General features: G+C 31.4%; 1 protein-coding gene across 1 annotated transcript; it reads right to left on the bottom strand.

Annotated features, from left to right (window-relative positions):
- Positions 1-10,927: 10,927 nt before the first annotated feature.
- On the bottom strand, positions 10,928-12,112 carry LOC105171190 (PLAT domain-containing protein 3). The gene is made up of 2 exons (XM_011092222.3): positions 11,922-12,112; positions 10,928-11,735 (listed from the first exon to the last, which is right to left on the bottom strand). Exons 1-2 carry the CDS (start codon positions 11,985-11,987, stop codon positions 11,271-11,273), a joined length of 531 nt encoding a protein of 176 aa, XP_011090524.1. The 5' UTR covers positions 11,988-12,112; the 3' UTR covers positions 10,928-11,270.
- Between the last annotated feature and the right edge of the window lie 11,555 nt (positions 12,113-23,667).

Below are 23,667 nucleotides of genomic sequence, written 5' to 3'. Positions count from 1 at the left end.
TAACTTTATTACCTTATGGATGGTTAAATGAACCTAAATATATTTTAATGCATCCATTCAAGATATATATGTGTGTATTAGACATTTGGAATGATTAATGAATGAATACACACTAAACAAAATAATTCCTACACACTCTCCACCACTTGGTGCGACCCACTCTTGAATGCACACTTGGTGTATATTTTTCTCTCTAGTTTTCTTCTAGCAAAGAGAATTAAGGGATCCCAATTCCGGTGTGGTGTGGATGCAACTTTAGAGGGCTTCTATCTTGAAGCCTTCCATGAATGGATCAAATGAAGGTGGTTCGAAGTAAATCAAAAGAAAGAGGTAATTTTTTATTTATGTTCTAGTACCTCTCGTATTTCATTCAACCATTAGCCCTGTTTAATTTTATTATCGTCTATTATTATTAACTACATCGAGCGCTCGGGAACTCCAAGGGTACACCCCTTGGAACTATGGTTCTATTGCAATCTCATTTTAATTTACGCATTTTTATTATCGCCGCTTGTGTTTGTGCGTTTCTGGGCAGATCCACTCGCACCTCACGGTGCCCTTTCACCATATTCCCGTCATCTTCGCTAACCAACCCTTCATTCAACATTTGTTCAATTAGTCCAATGGTCATTTTCATTCGTATGTAGTTATGCACTAGACTACATGTCATTATAATGTGATTCTGGACCTTAATAGAATAGAAAGTTGGGCTACGCAACACTGCACATCGAGCTTTAGGTAAACCAGATATCCTTTCAATCACGTTGCGTGCTGCAGCATGCTTCATATTAAAGTATTTTTCATAGTTCTGTGGAGCATTCCTACCACATTCCTATTATTTTGAGTGAGACCTTACTCCTCAGTATGGAGATAAGAAGTCTTCCTTATTATTGTACCCGTTGTCAACCAAATAATAATGTCTTACAAAAATATCAGGACGATTTGCATACTAGTTAAAAAAGTTGTACTAACGACATAAACAAAACATAATGCATGAGCATGCTTTTTTTATTTTATTTTTTTTTACCTCTTGGGATGTTTAGACTAGTCAACCTAATAATTGCGTCTCAAAGCACTCTACTATCCGCCGCGCTACCCTTCCATTCGCTAAGACGTAAATGAAAGGCATGTTCCTATTGCACACACTAAGTACATTAACTACAATTGTGCCTTTACGAGGTCGATATCATGCTCTATCTTCGGTAGGAATACATATGTCAATGTAAGTGCCATCCAAGGCACTCAAACATTCCTTTAAAATTTTAGGTTATTTTATTCAAATAAAAAGCATCCATATAAGGGGTTACCCAAATTCATATGTAATTGTTAACCTCAAACCACTTCCATTTGGGACAATTGTTGTCATTTGAAACTGGGATAAGTTTGGCAAGTAATAGTGGATGGAGTCTAAAATAGACATTCAATACATGATCAAAATGTTTCGCTTACAGTTTGAGAAGAGCGAATAGAGTCGTATTTCTTCTAATGATGTGCTAAGACACTTAAGACATTGTCACTTGTTCATTAATACAAACATGTTTCGTGTCCTTTAATTGACCTTGATTTGCAAGATAGGATATAATCTTCCAAATGCATTTCTACTCATTCGGAGATTATCAATGCAAGTTGAGTCACTTATTTCAATTAAACGCCTCATTATTTGAACTTGTGCTGGAACATGACTTTGTAAGCTATAGGTAAGAGTTCATCTTGATCTATTATATTCTAATTGAGACCTCCAATATTGATACATCCGACAAAACAACCATAACATCTTCAAAGCTTCGACCAAATATTCTTGGATTGCACAAAATACCTCTAACTTCTCTTGATACCGCATCCAAACATTAGAATTTTAATCATATTTACATGATTATTTTAAAAAGAAAAATCAGTGTATGAATACTAAGGGCCCGTTTGGTTGTGTTTTTATTTTTATTTTCCATTTCCAAAATTTGGAAATGGGTAGAAATGATTTATTGATTTTCGTGCGAAAACTGAAAATATGTTTAGATTAGTTGTTTCCAAATGTAGGTATATAGGTGTGAGAATGTGTGAATATAGGTATATGTACTTTTGATGTGACAGAAATTAGTTATGAGGGTTAACCTAATTGATTGAATATTTGTCTCCTTTTTTATTCATATTTAGTTAATTTAATTAATTATACATTGTGAATTTTCTTTTATGTCATTGATCACTTTAATTGAATTATGTATAATTATACGATAAATATAGTTCAATATTTATGTGGGTTAATTTGAGTCAGAGAATCTAGTAACAAGGAATTTCCAGTTTCCGTAGGCATAGGCCAAAATAACATATTCCTCATATTACCTAATATATATGTATAGATATATACTTATATATTGTGAATGCTAAACAAAATTGTGAAGAATATACTTTATTTAAATAAGTAAGGCCTAAATTAAATAAATAATTTAATATGACCAAAACATCAACAATATAATTCTATTTATATTATTTTAAATTCTGAATATTATTTCATCAATTTGAATAGAAAAATAAAGAGTAAATTAATTATCATGAATAATAAACTAAATAATTATAAAATAAATTAAAATAATTAAGTAGTCATGAAAGAATAGACCAATTTCATCGGTGCAAATAAATTCCAAAATAAAGATGAAAAATAAAAGAATCAATTGAACAAAAAATAAATCAACAATTGTAAGAACAAGTATTTATCAAAATGCATTCTTTAGAAGTCTAAATACATTAAAAAAAAAGATTACCAGCGAAAAGAAAAATTATAATAATAAAAAAATAAATTAAGCAAAAATTTAGAATACAAAATAGATAGAAATGTATAAGTAAACATTAACTATTATTTTATTTTTTTATATAAAATTAACAAAATATATAAAAAATAGAATGCATGTAAAAGTAGAAGATGTATATTATTATAATAAAATATATTTTTTATAAATAGAAAAAAGACGTGAAAAGTAATATATAAAATATATAAATCATCAATATAACAATAGAAGATGCATGTAAAAGATAAACAAATTTTATTATTAGACAGAAATATATGAGTAAGAGATAAAGATTAACATAACTTGGCCTTGTTATATTATTAATTCAATTCTGTACATAATTTATTTTTTGAAGATAACAAAAATCAGCAATTAATTAAAATATTTGAGATAACTGGACATTGTATGTGAATGGGAGAGGAGAATAGCAATGATCAAGATTATTACGTGCAAAAAGAAGGGTCTTTCATAAATAAAGCATCAAGGGCTTAAGTAAAAATCATCCTTCAAATTAACAAAAACTTTACAATCATTTTCCATTAGTAGGGGGTTCCTCCGGCGACGCCGCATTGGACGAGCTTGAACCATCATCTTTTGGCGCCTTTGGGACGTTTAAGTCCGTGCCATCTTCGTTGTCCGAGTTCGACGATGCATCCATGAAAATAGGATAAAAAATTACAGTAGCAGGCTCGTTATGTTGGGGGGGCTGCCATATCTGGAATATACGGGAAAAGATCAGCATCGTCTTCTTCTTCCTCCTCGTCGGGTACCGGAATGCCGAGGTTCTCATCCTCATCGAAGAGCACGCACAGCTCTTCCCACTTTGGCTCGTACGCATTCTGGAAGCATCGAGCCAATCGGTTCTCCTATTCATTAGCATTCAACAATTATTTCAAGTTTTATTGTTAAAAAAAAATTTGCAATATCAAAACATAACGAAACATACCCGGCAAATGGCTTGCCACATAGCGTCATCCGCCGTTAATCTCCTTTCGTCGTGATTCCATGTAACGCCCGGGTGATTTCGCACCCATTGGAACGTATAAAAACGATCTCGCAGTTGGTCAACCCTTGTATAGGCCCACGCGTAAGTTAATCGCGTGTGGAACTCCTTATTTACGTCGAATAGGGCGGAATGGATGGGCTTGCATGTTGTGGTGGTTTGGGCAAAAGATATCGAGCCTTCTGCTGTAGATAAGAGATTGGACGAATACGTCCTCCATCTCCCTTGTCCATCGTTCACGATAAAAATGACGGACTGAAACGTATAGCCACTTACAACCATGTTTATATTTTTATGAATAAGAAGTAAAAATTCAAATCCACGTACTGTGAAATAGGAAATCCACTAAGCAGTGACTAATGTCTCAATCCACTAGTAAAATTGGTTTGCCAAGTGATTGAATATTATCGAAAAATGATGTTAAACCAAGCTAAACCAGCAGTAGATAGCAGAAAGCAGAAAGCAGTAGATAGCAAAAATGAATACACGATATTATGGAAGAAGGAGGTAAGTGAGGTGGTGCATAGACATGTGATTTATAGGCAATTGGAAGGTTGCATGGTAATTACACTAAATAATAGGGACATACTAGTAATATTGCTGCAAAATACATCATTAGAAGCCACTACTTTGCTGTAAAATTGTTGGATAATTCATTGCTTCCTTCCACAAGCAAGCCTTATTTGACATTTGATTTGATGTATATAAAATTTATATAAAATTAATTTTTTTTAATAATAAATATCATTTTTATATTTATATATTTTAATACAAACAATACATTTGACTTATTCTTTATTTTTGATAATTTTTATACCGTATTGAATATATATAAAAAGTGATCTATATTTAATAAAATATCATAATTTAAATCAGGTCAAATTCAATACAAAATTTCGATACATATTAAGACTATCGAATTAAAATATCGATTATGTATTCCTTAATTAATTTTAGCGAATTTTTCATTTTGATATCGGTATATCGATAGTATAATAAAACAACACTTTAGTAAAAATTACACAACACTTTAGCCAAAGTGGGAAGAGCTGTGCGTGCTCTTCGATGAGGATGAGAACCTCGGCATTCCGGTACCCGACGAGGAGGAAGAAGAAGATGATGCTGATCTTTTCTCGGATATTCCAGATATGGCAGCCCCCCCAACATAACAAGCCTGCTACTCTCATTTTTTATTCTATTTGCATGGATGCATCGTCGAGCTCGAACGACGAAGATGGCACGGACTTAAACGTCCCAAAGGCGCCAAAAGACGATGGTTCAAGCTCGTCAAATGCGGCGCTGCCGGAGGAACCCCTTACTAATGGAAAATGATTGTAAAATTTTTGTTAATTTGAAGGATGATTTTTATGTAAGCCCTTGATGCCTTATTTATGAAAGACCCTTCTTTTTGCACGTAATAGTCTTGATAATTGCTATTCTCCTCTCCCATTCACATACAATATCTAGTTATCTCAAATATTTTAATTAATTGCTGGTTTTTGTTATCTCAACTTCTTTATAATTATACATTCAAAAAATAAATATGTACAAAATTGAATTAATAATATAACAAGGCCAAGTTATGTTAATTTCTATCTCTTATTCATATATTTCTGTCTAATAATAAAATTCGTTTATCTTTTATATGCATCTTCTATTGTTAAATTGATGATTTATATATTTTATATATTACTTTTCACGTCTTTTTTCTATTTATAAAAAATATATTTTATTATAATAGTATACATCTTCTACTTTTACATGCATTCTATTTTTTATATATTTTTTTATATAAAAAAATAAAATAATAGTTATTGTTTACTCTTATACATTTCTATCTATTTTGTATTTCAAATTTTTGCTTAATTTATTTTTTATTATTATAATTTTTCTTTTCACTGGTAATCTTTTTTTTTTTAATGTATTTAGACTTCTAAAGAATGCATTTTAATAAATACTTGTTGTTACAATTGTTGATTTGTTTTTTGTTCAATTGATTTTTGTTTTTCATATTTATTTTGGGATGTATTTGCACCGATGAAAGTGGTCTATTCTTTCATGACTACTTAATTATTTTAATTTATTTTATAATTATTTAGTTTATTATTCATGATAATTAATTTACTCTTTATTTTTTTGTTCAAATTGATGAAATAATATTCAGAATTTAAAATAATATAAATAGAATTATATTATTGATGTTTTGGTCATATTAAATTATTTATTTAATTTAGGCCTTACTTATTTAAATAAAGTATATTCTTCACATTTTTGTTTAGCATTCACAATATATAAGTATATATCTATACATATATATTAGGTAATATTAGGAATATGTCATTTTGGCCTATGCCTACGGAAACTGGAAATTCCTTGTTACTAGATTCTCTAATTCAAATTAACCCACATAAATATTGAATTATATTTATCGTATAATTATACATAATTTAATTAAAGTGATCAATGACATAAAAGAAAATTCTCAATGTATAATTAGTTAAATTAACTAAATATGAATAAAAAAGGAGACAAATATTCAATCAATTAGGTCAACCCTCATAACTAATATTTGTCACATCAAAAGTATATATACATATATTCAACATTCTGACAGCTATATACCTACATTTGGAAACAACTAATCCAAACATATTCTCAGTTTTCGCACAAAAACCAGTAAAATATTTCTACCCATTTTCAAATATTGAAAACTGAAAATAAAAATAAAAACACAGCCAAACGAGCCCGTAATTTTTCAATTAAACCACAAATGCAAGTACTTAATAGAACAATTTAAAACATCATATAGAAATAAAATGAAACACCAAACGGAATCTAGATACCCAAGAGAAAGTAAATACCCAACAGATCATGACAAATATAAGAATACCCAACAAAAATTTACAGAAATAAAAAAAACAAAAAACCTCAGAACAAAATTGCCAAAAATATACAAAAGGAGTTTGATTTTATGAAAACAAAATATGAAAAAATTACAATTACACAATTACCTTGAAGATGAGTTCGGATCTGACTTTTCACAACCTTCTATTTATTCCTGATCTGCAAAAAAAAAAGGGGGAAAAAAAACAAAGTTCAGCTAAAGTTCACCAAAAAAGCGGCCAAAAATAGGTTTAAGAATATGAGTCTCAAGCTTGTTTGTAAGATGTTTGAGCTTGGGGAGGAATTTTAAAAAAAACAAAAAAAAAAAAAAGAATCAAGTGTAAACTCACCTGAGAGAGAGGAAAGAATGGGGGAAGAGGTCCACAGTTCTTGTCATATGAAACATGGAAGAAACAAGCGCTATGTTTGTTTTCATTTTCAAGTTATCTTCAGGACAAGTTAAAACATATCCAATGTTTATCATCATTTAAAAACATCTTATCTAGGTGTTTTAAACTGCTTTAACATAAATACATACATATATATACACATACATATACATAAATATATATAAAACAAACATGATTTGATAATGAATAGTAATTTTTGTCTCCCAAAACACAACATTAAACATACAATACTTATTTTAAATTATCTCCAAAAACAAATCCAAACATTCATACTATCTCTAACACACACTTATTTATCTTTGTTTTTCTCTCTCTATCTCCACAAAACACAACAAAACACTTAGAAAACGAGTCCAAACATTATGAAGGGCTTTGCACTCACTTTTTTGACCAAGAACGAGGGTTATTTTGGTCAGTGAAAAAAGAGGGGCAGCTCGGGACTAATTTAATATCACCACTCAAGATGGTATTAGTTATACAGGTGGAATAGTGAAAAAAAAATAAACATCATATGAAATTGCATAACATTGTCTAGACATATTTTATCTTATACCATATGGACAAAAATGGGTATTACATTCTTTAATCTCACGAAGCAAACATAATTTTATACTAATCACACTTTACATCCACAATATAATATATAAGTAAACATAAAATAATTAATCCATTTGATACCCCAAAATTATGAAGTCAATGAGAGACCCAACACAGGAGGCAGTCCAAAGGAGAACCTCGCCTCACAACTAGCTCAAGGTTAAAAACCCCAGCCCGCAACTCCAAGAGGGGGTCCATTAAGTAAGGAGACTCACGCAAATACCAATGAGATTTCCTCTATGTTGAATACACACTACACCACAAAGTGGACTACACCAAATCTTACTAGAGGTAAGGTATATGTAGTATATGAGACTAGATTATACTATTAGTTTAGTATATCAATCTCAATAGGATCTTGTTCTAACTTGAATCTAGTTCAAAAGAACAAAATTATACAGTCACCTTTTTTCAGGCCCTAGATATAGTCGTCCTATATATGAGACTATATGGATCCTCAATTTTGAGGAGTAAACCCCATACTATTAGAGTTGAAGAGTTCAAATCATACTACTCAATCCACACGGGATTCCATATGATGACTCTCCATAAGTTAGTTCAGTCAGCTTGACAATTTCTACTGCCCACCCACTAAAATTGCATAAACGTCATACGTCTGTTGCTGATAAAAAACGGCACCCATCATATGGACACAATATTTAGTGCAAGTCTCAATAATACTCTAGATGCCCATTCTCAGGGTTCTCAACTTGGAATATTTCAAATCTAATCCTCAGATGTTGGTTTCACAGTTGCTATCAAATGTGCAGCCCAACTTCATTAGTTGATTAGTGATTTGTAGGCTTTGTTGTAATGTCTAAAAAATACAGATTAAGAACAACAAAATAGCGCCAAATGAATTCGTACTCTTATACATTTAATTCAATATTATAAAGAAGATAAAATTGCTTAAAATAGATTACAAAACAACCAATCTAATCGGCTTTATGGTCACTTATTATGATAATTAGAGTCTATCCTCACCAACAACTACCTTCTCGAGTTCCAGGGGACCGATCTCTTCCAGCAGATAGGGGACAAAGACTATAAAAAAGGCTCCTCTTCCCCAGAAAAAAAGTTTAATGCTCTTCTCACACCTATTTGCACAAGATCACTATAATTTAAAATTATTTTATCATTATTTTCTTTCTTTTGTAGCATGTTTTCCAATTTTTGGTTATCATCTTATCATTGTTTACTGATTTGGGTATTGAAGTGTCAATATATTTTTTTTTAGGTCCTATTTCTAAAATTTGTGAAAAAGCTAAGCTCAAAATTTTCAAGTTAGACTTGCCTAAACGGGCAACCTTTTACTTGCATCACTCTTACAATCCTATCCTCCATTTAAGTCTTTGGAATTCCGTTATATTTTTTCAAGTCCACACACAAAACTAGGGATATAAACCCCACCTAGATCCATTCATTTTGGGGTGGGTTTTGAAGTCCTAACCGAGTTCTATGATGGATCTTGATTCTTGATGTTTTGGACCTAAATTCAATTTTTTAAGATTTTTTTGATATAATTTATAGAAAAAAAATGCAAGCAACCCCCTTATGGTATCACAAATGAGCAAATTATCCCCTTATGAAAAATAAATAACGATTTACCTCCCTATATTTTTTAAAATACAACAATTTACTTCCCTATATTTTTTAAAATGAAGCAATTAACTTCTCTATATTTTTTAAAATGAAGTAATTTACCTCACTGTATAAGGGGGTAAATTGCTATATTTTTTTTATAGGGGATAATGTACTCTTTTTCAATATCACAGGGGAATAAATTGCTATTCACCCAAAATATATACTTATACAAAGTAATTTATACATGTGCGAAAAGATGTATATAATTTATTTATACTACATACAATACAAAAAAAAAATACTATTTTTTTAAAATAACATAATGATATAAAAATATATAGACAATTTTAATGTATAAATAAGTAACACATATTTTAAAACTTTTATATTGTAAAACCTAAAACATTCACATATAAATTCATTAATAAATTAACTTTGTTTTTATGATTTTAAACAAATTATTCTAGAATTCTATCGAGTTCAACCAAATTCAAAAAAATTTTATGAATCGGGTATTATGTTAATAAACTCATTTTCAACCCAATCCATTTGTAACCCGATCCTTATATAAAACTAAACGATCCTTTATGCGCTTGTGATATAGAAGACAAAAGGATTGCCGACAAAAGCCAGCTATAAATATGAACCCTCACAACTACCTACTTTGAATCATAAAAGTGTTCCACGTGCTATATGGCCTTTTCTAGTCCACAAACACATCTCCATGCTAACCTTAAACAGTAAAATCATGTTCCCAAAGTTTACTTCGAATCCCATTACATTCAAATAAAAAATAATTAATGTTGTGGATATTAGGGGGATGCTTGCATTTTTCACATGGATATTATTTGATTTATATTTATATTATATTTTTTAAATAATTTTTCATATAAAATATACTATCCCATTACATTCAAATAATTATAAATAATTAATTATACGTATCATATAATTAATATTAAAATAAAAAAATTAATTATATTATAATTACAATAATAACTGGATGACATAATTAAGTTTTGTCCAATTACGTTGTATCAATATGCTATAATATTATTACTTTAACCTAATTGATATTCTAATCTTATATGCTGCGAAATGAATTATATTTGAATATTATTTTTATGATGATATACATAAAAAAATTAAAAGACAATGGAAAATTGTCATTCTTTAGTTGATATTGTCCACACAATTGGCAATTAGTAATGAATTGCAAGTAATAGAATGAAATTATTTTAGGATAAATTATAGCAATCTCTTCTGAAATTTAGTATAATTTCGAATACTCTCTCATTATTTGAAAAATTATAGATGATTTTATTATTTAACGGTTGTCTAACAACTAGCCAATCTATTAATCACCGTTAGTTTTTTATTATTTTTTTATAGTAGAATAACAAAAATGTTCTTATCAATAATAAATTTAACTTTTTACTTATTTCTTAAAAAAATAAATTTTTATGAACTAATTGAACATTGTTTTATTATTTTTTATTTTTTTTATCCACCTCGTTCAATTTTTTTATAATTTTATTTTTTATAACCCCGATTAGATTAATAGTTAAATTAAATTCAAATATATTTTTAAATTTTTAAAAGTTCAATAATAATAATTCAAACAAGCTTTAATAATAATATATTCGACTGGAGTCGACTTGAATCGGCACTAATCAAAAGTCCAAATAGCCATAAAATCGTGATTTTGTACAAACAAACGATTTTGCATTCAACAGCGAAAAAAAGAAAGGAACAAAAAACGGCGCAAAGCATCCCAAGAAAATACAGAGGAAAGCAGGAGAGGTAATTATTCAAGAAACCATGGGAACGCCCTTTTAACCAAAAAGGGCATTTTGGTTCATTCTCTTTTATTTATCTGACTTACCCTACAATATTCTGATTGACGACCCGACCCAAAATTCACCAACACTCAAGTGGGACAAAGGCAAACGAAAAAAGAAACCCGGAACGGGTTCGGATACTCCGACCCAATACTCGGAGCCCGAAACCCTCCTACATGACAGACAACAAAGACGAATCGGAACCGTCCATTACCCGGTTCTTCTTGTCCGACGGACAGTAGTTCCTGATGGCGGTGAGCTCGTACGGCGACGTATCGGTGGCCAGCCACTGCTCCACCGTGAACTGCACCTGAGCGCACTGCTGGTGGATCCCGGTGGTGGTTACCTCCACGTAGTTACAGTACCACCCGTGACCGGAGCCCGTTCCGTCAGATGTGAGGTTCATCGCGCAAACCGGGCCGGTCAAACACGGGCCTCGGCCGCTGAAGATGTCGAGGTTTCCCCTCTCGAAGTAGTTGTAACCCGGGCCCATCAGCCCGCCCCACGCTTCCAGATTGTTGATCCTGATCCCGTAGCCCTCGGCATCGTAGAGAGTTAAGCTGATATTGGAGTCGGTCCCACCCTTTATGATCGACCCCGTCCTCACGTAAACCGTGTACACACAATCCGGATCGTCCTGCATTTCCCCCACATTTTTACTCAATGTTGACATAGGAAAAAACAAAAAAAAATACCAATATTCAAGAACCAAATGATTATTCTGTGAGATCTTCACATTCGGGTGTGCGAAGTTTGAATCTAAAGCAGCAGAGATTGTTGAAACTGATGAGATCGTACGGCGAAAAAAAACAGAAAAACTTACAGATCTGCAGAAGGTGAAGACGGAGAGGAGGATGAGAAGATGGATGAAGAGATGATTGGCTGCCATGGCTGCTGCTCTGTATACACCCAACCTTTCTCCCTGGATGATGATAACTAGTTTATATATTGGGAGAAAATGTAGCAAATAAAGTAAGAGATAATGTGTAGTGACCGGTGGAAATGATGTTGATTTCAACGTGATTGGGGTAGATGGGAGTCAGTGGCTTATTTATTTTAATAATGAAACAAAAATAGAAACTTTTTTTTTAAAATTTCTAATAGTTTTAAGGCAAGTCGTGGATCTTATCAATTATTTATTTATTTTTTTCTTTTTTTTAAAATTTTAAAATAAAGTTGTAAATTCAATTAAAGTGTAAATAAGTTGAGCTCGAGTCGAGTCGGGCAAAAAACTTCTAGTTCAAATTTTTAGCTCAAGCTCTACGAGCTCAAAACTTTCAAGCTCGACAAGTTCAACCTTTTTTTCGTTTAAGTTTGGGCTCAAGTACATAATAGTAAGGTCGAGCTTTTTTAATTTGTTATTTATAATTAAAAATATATTTATTTATTATGTTAGATTGACAAGTCCAAATTATTTTTAGCAAAAATACATTTCTAATTTTCTTAAACTATTAGATAATTTAAAAAATTAATAATTAATATAAAATAAAAAATATCTAATCATAGTAATGAACTTACTGGCCTGTTGATTAAGCTTATTTTCCTATAAAGATTAAGTAAATAAATAAATAAAAGTACCATATTTGATGATTAGCTAAATTTAAAATATGTGATATTACTTAATAACTTTAATATATGATTAATTTTGAATATAAAGTTGATATAGTATTGAATATAGAGTTAAATATATATAAAAGTTAAAAATAAAATTATATATATAAAATTGAAGGACTCGCGAGTTTATGAGCAAAATATCTCGAAAAACTCAAACTCGAATTGAACTCCAAATCGAGTCGACTCGCGAGCTTCACGAGCCCACCTTGACTCGTCTGCCACCCCTAAACTCAACCCACGATCACTTCATGTGGATTATTTCAAAAAAAAATTATTATCTTGATTACTTAAATTATTAATAATTAAAATTTTAAACATTTTACTAATTTTAATCACTAATAAATTTAAAAGTTTATTAATGAAAAACAACTATCCATTACAAATATTATTTATCATTTACGACCCCATGTCTACATATTAGGTTGGCTTGAAGTACCCCGCTTTGTCGGGATTGTTGTCTTTCATGCATTTGTGGTCAGTCCATCTCAATTAAATACGTGTTGTTTGATTTCGATTAGGACGAGTAGAGACACAAAAAAATATATTGTAGACCAACTCCAATTTTGGGACATTCTCATAATTCCACAAGAATGAGCAACCACGTCCCATAAATAGGTGAGAAAGTAGCATAATATCCACTAGTTAACTTGAACATGATACTGTTTGAGTAGTTATCACTGGTCCTTCTCTCAATAATATGTAAATGTGGAGGTCGTAGACAATAAATAATATTTACAATATATTATTGTATTTTTTTATTAATAGATTTTTAGATTTATTATTTATTATAATTAGTAAAATATATTAATTTCATGTAAGTAGAGGTGACGATTCACTTCTTACTGTTTCCCTTCTATGATGAAATGGTTTGAGGGTGTGAGAAGGATCAGTTATATCCACTTCAATAGTATCATTTGTTACGCATGACTTCTCCTCTGTCCGTAGAATGTGGTTGGGGCGTTCTAATTTGGGATGTTTCGAAATTTGAGTTGATCAACAACACTTCGTTTCTATTCTTACTCATCTTGGTGAAAACCAAACAATGCGTATTTAATTGAGATTGACTACTTAAAAAATACGTGAAAGACAATAAAGCAAATAAAGTTAGGGTACCTCAAGAGGATATACTTATTTTAATAATATAAAAAAATTACAGAATTGGGGTGATTTTGATTTTGTTATAGATATAGGCAGCACCGCCTTCAGAAAATGCGGTGCTGCCAATTTTTTTTTAAAAAAATTTATATTTCATGGAACCGCGATCTAAAACCGCTGTGCCAGTTTTGTAATAGAAAAAAAAAAAAAAAAGAAAACAAAGCTAAGAACCTTAATTTGAAATAGCGGTTCTTAGCAAAAATTAAAAAAAAAAAAAAAACAGAGGGTCAAACGCAGGCTGCTTTTGCTGCAACACCTTTATTGGCACCGCTGCTATTTGTACCCTCAGTCAATTAATTTTTTCTTTTTTGTACTCTCAGCACCACAATTTTTTGTCGCGGTTTTTTTGCCTATAAAATCTGGACTCAATTCTCACATTCTCGTTGAGTTTGTGTTTCAGCAAGCCAGTGCTCTTTACATTCATAAGCGCATTCTTCTCCAATTTTTCACTTTTTAATTTGTATTATTGTTATAAAAAGTTGAAAATTTACAATTAAAAGCTTATAGTAAGTTATTTATTAAATTATTTTGTTATTTATTTATTTGAATATTCTTATTATAATATTATTGAAAATTTTAATTTTGATGTGTATTTTATTTTACTTTGAAGATATTGCGGAGCAAAACACTGTTGATATTGTTATATATTTTGGAGGTCAACAAATTAATTCAAATGGTTCTATAAGTTATGATCATCCTTCGCTCGGATTTACGCAAATTTCTCGTAGTACTTCATTTTGCAAACATAGTGTATTCGATTAAACATTACGTATTCTTAAGATTATGGAGTAATAAAAAAGACATACGAAGTTGAGTAAGAGGGAATCGGTAATTGAAATCAAAATTTTTGCATTCGTAAAAGCAAAAGTTAGAGGGATATAAATAAATAAAAATTTTAAAAAATAATTGAAATCAAAATTTTTTATCACGATATAAATAAATAAAAATATTCATACCGTGCAGCATATAGAGGGATAGGTAGGATATTTTCATGGTCGGTTAATGTTGGCATTACATCCACAGTATTATTCGAGGGAATCGGTGCAAGTGTTATGATGCGGGACGATGCTCATATTTGTAATAATTGTATGGCATCGCCAATATTAATTTTTCCTCACTGTGATGCTGTACACAACTCTCGATATAGATACGCCAATACTGTTGAACCTCAGTTTAAGGTACCTTACTCATGAATGTTCTCCATATATCGTAGATACAATAGCGACACGGCGTTACCTGTAGCATCAGGACACAATATCCCACCAATAAAGTACATGGCACATACATGTGTCTCCTGTAATACAGCCTTGAATAGGCTATTATTGTCACACGTGTTTTGAAGCAACCACTCGTGTAACACTGTAAATTTTATTCTGGACCATCTAAAAGAATTTTCATCTAGCATAAATTCCAACCGTTAATGGCAATAATTTTGCCACTGGTCAGTAACCTTGTATCTACTCCTGTAATAAGATTACCTTCCACTGGGAAGGCCCAAATGATAGCTATGGCCTGCAGTGGACACCATCTCTCAACTAATGCAGTAACAAGGTTTTTGTCAATCTCAATATGACTACACTGTAAAATACTGAAAAATTTCATATTCTGGAGCACCTGCAGAATACGAATGTGACATGGAACTAGTTGAAGGATACGGAAAAAAGATATATCACCGCGTCACATATAAAGTTGAATCTAGAGCTTCGGACACATCTTTAGATCGGTGATTTAATTGCCCGTACAACACACTTGTATCAATTGGACCAAAATTTATCATAATCACTTAAAAAAAGATTTTGAGACCTCAATTAAATTTTACCTTTTATCTCACAATTTTCACTTAACTCTCGTATTTACAAGAGACTTTGCAGGTAGAGAGTTTGAAACGCAGCTTACCCTTAAATAAGGGTGAGCTGCAGTAGCAAGCCCCCAGCTCCGCAGTTCTTATCATTGTCTTTTTCTTATTTTAAAAAGTGGCATCGTGATTACATATCTCGATGCCATGAAACTTCAATTTTTTTTAAAGAAAAATTGGTAGCACCGCGTTTTAAAATCGTGGTGTAGCATATATCTATAAACATATCAAAATCACCTCATTTCTGTAATTTTTTTACATTATTTGAATAATTTCTCCCCTCAAGAGAACATAATATGTCAATGCGGGAACTTATACAACAAATAATACCTATAATAGACTATTGTATTTTTTCCATTATTAAATTTTTAAATTTATTATTAATTATAATCAGTAAATATTTAAGTTTTTAATTATTAATAATTTAAATAATTATAATAATAAAATAAAATTTTAAAACATAAAAAAAAGAATAATCCACTTGAAGTCGTGATATCACGACTTCAAGTCAAATTTTTTATTTTAGCCCACGACTTCACCCTAAAATTTAATTAAAATAAAATAAAATCTGCAACTCATGCCACGCTTGTCTTAAAATTTGTTAATAATTTTAAAAACTATCAGTTTTGTTATTTTTATTTATTAAAATAAATAAACCGGGAGTCCGTATTTATCTAGATGGGGCCACGTGATTGGACCTGATCTTGCTTGCTGCTACTTTTCTTTTTTTTTTTTTTTAATTTTCATTTCTAGCACAAGAAATTATTGTATTTTATTTTTTATTCTTATTTGATTTGTTTGTTTCTTGGGATATTTATTTGATTTGATTCTCCGCCATAAATGACTTCTTCTTATAGGTATAAAATATAAAAACATAATATATATTTGAGGTGTGTCTCCAATCAGCAAAGTTGCTTACAGTCTAAATCACATAGGGTTAAATATAACTTACCCTTATGATATATGAAATGAGCAAATATCCTTTTGTGAAAAAAAAAATAGCAAATAATTATCTGTGTTTAAAAAAATGAAGCATTGATAGAGCGTAATTTGCTTAACTTTTTTAAACACATGGGAGTAATTTGCTAATTTTTTTTCTCACAGGAAACTTTTTCGCTCATTTCTCATATCATTGGGATGTAAATTGCATTTTTTCCAAACCGTATATGAAGAGTGCCAAACATACGGAAAAGTATTATTTTAATCCGTTAAGTATGTCTAATTTTAATTTTAGTCTGATAACTATGTCTATTTTTGTTTAGGTCCACTAACTTACAAAATTGTTTGCTTTTTGTCCTCTGACAGATTTTCGAACAATTTTACCCCTATGAGTGCATATGGACTAAAACTGCCGTTCAAAAGTTGCATAGGGGTAAAATTGTCCGAAAGTCTACTAGAGGACTAAAAGTAAGCAATTTCGTAAGTTACTGGACCTAAACAAAAATGGACATAGTTATCGGACTAAAATTAAAATTAGGCATACTTAACGTACTAAAATAATACTTTTCCCCCAAATATATTTAAGTAAGTTGATTATAGCATTTCGATATTTAAATCAGTAGGATCATTGGTGAAAAAAGTTTAAAATCGTAAGGGAATATAGAGTGTCAAAAAATTGTATCACAGTCACCGAGAGTTAAAATTTATACATGTTCCGAACTGTAAAATTTTGACATGAACCATTAATACATGAACGACTGGGAAGTAATGGGAAATTCATACATGCCCGGGTTCAAGTCGAGGGAAGCGGTATAATCCTATTATGAGATACTCATTGAAGAGCTGGGGGCATTTGTGTAATTTCACAAGATATTTTAGGTGGCTACGAGATCTCCTATGCTTTTTATTATTATATTTTTTTTATTAATAAGTCTTTGGGAAAAACAATACTGTGACTTGGTGTAGGATCCTAGATTGACCGTCTTAATGAAGAAATTGAGGAACCCATATGAATATTGTATTAACCTATATATCATAAACATATTTTTTATTAATTAATTTTATTAATAGTTTTTTATCCATACATATTTATATTAATTTTAATTATATAAATATATCGAATGTGCTTCAATTATTAATTATTAATAAATTGACGGGGTTTGTTTATAGTAATAAGTGACAAAATATATCTGAATTTGAATATCCTTTCTTCCTAAAATTAAATAAAAAAAAGTTATACATAATTTCAATTTGTATTTTATATAAAAAATGACAAAATTACTCCTCAATTACTCCTATATAATAAGCCATGTGGGGTCCCATAACCATTTTCAGGTTACATTTTTGCTTGAAAAGTGGTCAAAAAGATAAAATTGAAACAAAAACTAAAGTTTAAAAATGCTAAAGTAAAAAGATGAGTTTGAAGGATTAAAGGGACCAACTGTACTATTTACCTTAAAGGTAAATATTGTAGTTGGTCTTTTAAATTTGTGTTGAGAATTTAGTGCCTCTTGTTTATTTTTTGAAGGAAGCACCCCTCAATTTTAGACTTAGTTTCAAATTAATCCTCTAACCACTTTCCATTGAAATTTGGTTGGAATTAAATTTTTTTAGGAATAAAATGGTCTGCTCAGGTTTGCTTTTTAAATTTAATTCCTTAAATTTTTTAGAAAAAAGTATTATTTTAATCCGCTAAGTATGCCTAATTTTAATTTTAGTCCGATAACTATGTCCATTTTTGTTTAGGTCCAGTAACTTACGAAATTGCTTACTTTTAGTCCTCTGGCAGATTTTCGGACAATTTTACCCATATGAGTGCATATGGACTAAAACTGTATTTTAAAAGTTGCATAGGGGTAAAATTATCCGAAAATCTGCCAGAGGACTAAAAGTAAGCAATTTCGTAAGTTACTGGATCTAAAAAAAAATGGACATAGTTATCAGACTAAAATTAAAATTAGGCATACTTAGCAAACAAGTTCGCCCCTATGAGTGCATATGGACTAAAATTGCCTTTCAAAAGTTGCATAGGGGTAAAATTATCCAAAAATCTGTCAGAGGATTAAAAATAAGCAATTTTTAAGTTACTGAACCTAAACAAAAATGGACATAGTTATCGGACTAAAATTAAAATTAGGCATACTTAACGGACTAAAATGTCGTATTAGTTATTATTTTAGGCGGTAAAGGTACTTCAACTTCTTGTCCAAATGCTGGTTGTTGTTGCTTATTTAAGGGTTGTTTCCTTGGCGGATGACAACTTATTGAGAGGAATTTAACTGTGAAAAATTAAAAGGGAGAAAAATAATTGTTGTTACGGGTTTTTGTGGCGATTTCACAAAATTATCATGCTTTTGAATTGATGCAGGCCCAAGATGAATATATTTCATGATTCTTTATCATTTTTCATTTAAATTTTTGGTTGGGAAAAATATGAATGAAAATTTGCATCAGTCTAAGCACATTATAATTTGCTACAATAAGATGTAACTACAAACATCATTCTCATTTTAAATTTCTCTGAATATGTCTTTGATTATATATAGAGAGAGAGCACCCCTTAAATAAACACCAACATCTAATATATATCTATATGTGGGGCATTGCCTTTTCATGTGTTGGGATTTGATCCCTATAGTGATGAGCCTAAATAAACAAATCTTAAACAAATTATTACAGAAAAATTAGTGAGTTATAAAATCCTTAATACAAGCCAATATTACAACAACAGAAATATTACAAGAATAATATTAAATCTACAGAAACGATCACACATGTAATAAACATAAATAAGAACAACACAAAAAAGGTTCAGGGAGCCAAATCTGGTGAGAAGCTCACAACCACTTAGGCCGGCAACCACGGGAGAATTATTTAAAAAATGTAAGGAAAAAAAAGTTATAGATTAGGCTGATTTTGAATTTATTGTAGATATAAGCAGCACTGTGTTTTGAAAACACGGTGTTGACAATTTTCTAAAAAAAAATATTTGAAATCATTGTCACCGCGATATGATATGACGTTTTTATAAATAAAATTTAAAATCATTGTCATCGTGATGCTTAATCTCGATGAAAATGATCTGACATTTTAAAAAATTTAAATTTGACTGTCACCGCGTTCAGTGAACACGGTGACACTGTTTTAACAAAAATAAAAAAAGTCTAATTGTGGTTAAAAGGAGCCTACTGCAGCAGGTTGCTCTGCAATACGTTTTCTAGCACTGCTACTAAAAGCAGCGGTGCCTCAGCTACATTGCCGTTTTTTGTTCTGGCAGCACCGTGATTTTTTATCACGGTTTTTTTGTTTATAAAATCCGGACTCCATTCTCACATTCTCGTTTGTGTTACAGCAATAACAAATAAGATAGTAAAGCCATCTCTTTTACGTTTGTGAAGCATTCTTTTTCAATTTCTTCACTTTTTTATTTGAAGATTTACGATTAAAAAGACTTATAGTAAGTTATTTATTAATTTTACGTTGTCATAAGTAGAGGGTCAGATTGAGTCAGATTGATAATAATCAATCCAAATGAGGGTCAGATTGATAATAATCATGACAATGATGACGATGTAAGCATACCAATTATGATGGATGTTCTTGGTGATAATGTGGATGGGTGAACAAGCCAAGTACAAGACCAGTTTAACTTGAACATGCCCGCCATCAAAGGATCGGTATGACTCGGGAACTTGGCGGAAGCGTGAAATAAAAAGTATTTAGAACGGTTCAAAGGGATTTTCTCTTTGAAATTCCCGGGCGTTTGGTGTTGGTCAAAAGTATAATAATAAATAAATAACAATGTAAACAAGTGGCTAGCGGATGAAACAAAAAATATAGAAAAAAAATTGAATGCTTACCTTTTGTTTCTATAGTTGAGCAGCAATGTGCATTGTTCCCTTTACGTTGTCCCGTTCACTTTAAGATCCAAATTAGAATCACTTTAATTTGTCCACCACACTAAGGAAGAGATATAGTTCTTGTTATATTGTTAGATAGAACAAAGAATTGGAAGAAAAAATAACTCCAAACAAACACTATTGATTAGTGCTTTTGGAATATTTTATGTTCTAAATTGAGTCCAATTCAATATAGAACAAAAAGGAGAATATTTTTTGAGAGAAAAGGGAGCAAAATTTCGTGGCTAAGGTTATGCATGATATATATGTAGTTTTTGTATATTGCATACAATTGAATTCAAAATTCCATAACCATCAAGTTTGCCTCTAAGACAACCTATACACACTCATGCACATAACCTTCAACCATGATGAAAATAACCATTCCATTATCTACATCATGGTGAGGAGTTTCAACTCCTCCTTAACTTGCTCCAACCACCTTCAAATGGGCTTGGACTTCAAATATGCATTGGGCTCGATTTAATCAAATTAAATCAAGCTCAATCAAAGTCCATTGGACAATAATTAATTAAATTAATTTTAGCCCAACTAAGTTCAAAGATTTATTTAATCCAATTAAATAAGTCTAAACCCAAACTCTAATTAATTGATTCAATTAATTAATTAAGCCAAACCAATTAAATTAGTCCAATTAATTTAAAGGTGTTAAGCCCAAAATTAATTAATCCAATTACTTAATTCTTGAGCCATCCATCAAATGGATTATTAAATAAATGATCCAATCATTTATATATATTCTCCTTGAATGAATTTAATCCAATTAAATTAATTCGTTTCTTCTTGTATTAATTCCAAATTAATTCCAGTAATTCCATAGTGATTTGTGTGTGACTCTTTAGGTTCACCCTCAGCTAGACTTGGGTATTATATCCAACATAAATAATTAATTAAATCTAATTTAATTAATTATTTTTAATTAACCATTAATAAAAAACGCCCGTCACCATGGGTGGCCGTCTAGCAACGGTCCATGACACTAGAGACTAGGTGAATATTGGCGTGAACATTTAGGCTCTCGAGTTTCATACAGGTACAGTCCTTCCGTAGACCATCTCCCGGCCTTAGTCTAAGACATGGAATTGGGCATCGGTTCCCATCCTGGACCAAGCGACTATGCTAAATACTTGAGATGCATTTACTCTATTGAGCGACAAAGGAAACCATTTTCTATTCGATCTATCACTATGGCCATATACTTGGAGAGTCTAAACCATCTCAAAGCGCATAGGAGATATATCCATCATATACTGATAGGAGACAGATTCTATCTTGAAATCCACCGTCTTCAATACATGATCGACTACACTGGAAAGGACTTATAATGATCATGTCGAAGACACAGTCATCTCTTGCCAGATCCAAGATATAGACATTATATGCATGCAACTGCCATGGTTCCTCAAGTCCAAGGACTAATCCTGTACTATCGGAGCCGAGAATTCAAGTCATACCGACCAAACCTCCAAGGCTTACATATGACGATTCCCACGAGTCAGTTCAATCAGCTAACAACCTTGTTAACTAATCCACTAAAATTGTATAGACATCCCATGTCTGTCGTTGATGAAACACGGCACTCATCCAGTGAATGCAATACTTAGTGCAAGTCTTTATAGGACCCTCGTTGCCTAGTCTCGAGGTCCTCAACTTTGAATATTTTAGACCAACCCTTAGAAGTTGATTTTATAGCTGCCATCTAATGCACAACCCAACTACATGGGTTATTCAAATCGACTGTGGGCATTTGTTGTGACGTTAAAATACCGTTCAATGTAAATAGTAAGCACAACAAACACACGGTGCCACACATGAATGCTTACTACATTCATCAAGATAATATCAAATTCATAAAGATTGCTAAATGGTTTTTAAAACCGCCAATCCAATTGGCTTTGTGGTCACCATTTCTAACATGCCATCCCTGACCGAACTAACCTATATCCAATTATTTTATTTTTCAGTACAACACATCTAGAAGTACCTACTGACTCGATCGATATCCCTATTGGTAACTGGGGTAATTTTTATAACTCAAAAATTGGAGAGCTCGCCAAAGAAATGATTTTTAAAAGTAAGGACCATTTGAAAGCAAGTGTACAAGATTATTCGATCCGATTTGCAAGACGAGAATATCAAGTGGTGGAGAGCAAACCGAAATTGTGGAAACTTGCTTGAAAATATGATGAAGAGATTGAGTGTAATTTGATGCTAAGAGGAATACTCAAATCAAACATGGGATTATTTAAAATTACCAGGTCTGTCGGACCACATACATGCTTAATGAATGAGATTTCTGTTGACCATGGTAACTTAGGAAAAAGTATGATTGCAACACATTTGTTTGGTATGGTACGTTAAGACCCATCGTGTGATATCAAATACGTCCAGCAGATTGTGAAAGATCGATTTGGTTTTGAAATCACATATCATAAGGCATGACAGGCTCTGAAAGCAGCTAGAGAACAAGTATCTGGTACTTGGGAGAGTTCTGTTCAGTAGTTACCCAAATATATGACGACATTGCAGAAATGGAATCCGACGACCGTTGTGGAGTAGTTGCTTATGGACATAGACAGATCGGGGCAAATTTCATTGTTTGGGCTTTGAAATCATGCATTGAGGGGTTTCTTCGTTGTCGAGACATTATAAGTGTAGACAGAATCCAATTGTACACGAAGTACAAGCATAAATTGCTGGCAGCACTTTAGATGCAAATCAATAGGTACTGTTGTTAGCATTTGCTATCGTGGATGAAGAATCACTTGCATCACGACGATGGATCCTAAAAATGCTTTCCAAATATCTGCTGCCTAGTGAGGATGACAGAAGTTTGTCTAATTTCAAATCGCTATAGTGGTTTGATCAATGCTATCAATCATGTACTGGAATTAATTTCCTTGCGGGGTTCATCGGTTCTGTTTACGTCATGTGTGTTTGAATTTTAATAATAAATTCAAGAACATCCAGCTGAAGAATCTGTGTTGGAGAGCTGGTGCAGAAGTCAATTCTCGTAAATTTGATAGAATAATGGAAGAAATCAAAGAATTGAATGAGGAAGCATATAATTGGTTGGGGAGAATTGC

This window comes from Sesamum indicum, linkage group LG9 (genome assembly GCF_026168435.1).
Source record: "Sesamum indicum cultivar Baizhima isolate 11 linkage group LG9, ASM2616843v1, whole genome shotgun sequence".
NCBI classification, from domain to species: domain Eukaryota; kingdom Viridiplantae; phylum Streptophyta; class Magnoliopsida; order Lamiales; family Pedaliaceae; genus Sesamum; species Sesamum indicum.
The sequence above is the reverse complement of the archived record's forward strand: the minus strand, read 5'-3'. Positions and strand labels throughout refer to the sequence as shown.

Coding starts and splice junctions, on each gene's coding strand:
- LOC105171190 (XM_011092222.3), bottom strand. CDS start 11,987: ATGGCAGCCAATCATCTCTTCATCCATCTTCTCATCCTCCTCTCCGTC. Junction 11,736..11,921: donor TCTTCACCTTCTGCAGATCT/GTAAGTTTTTCT, acceptor GGGGAAATGCAG/GACGATCCGGATTGTGTGTA.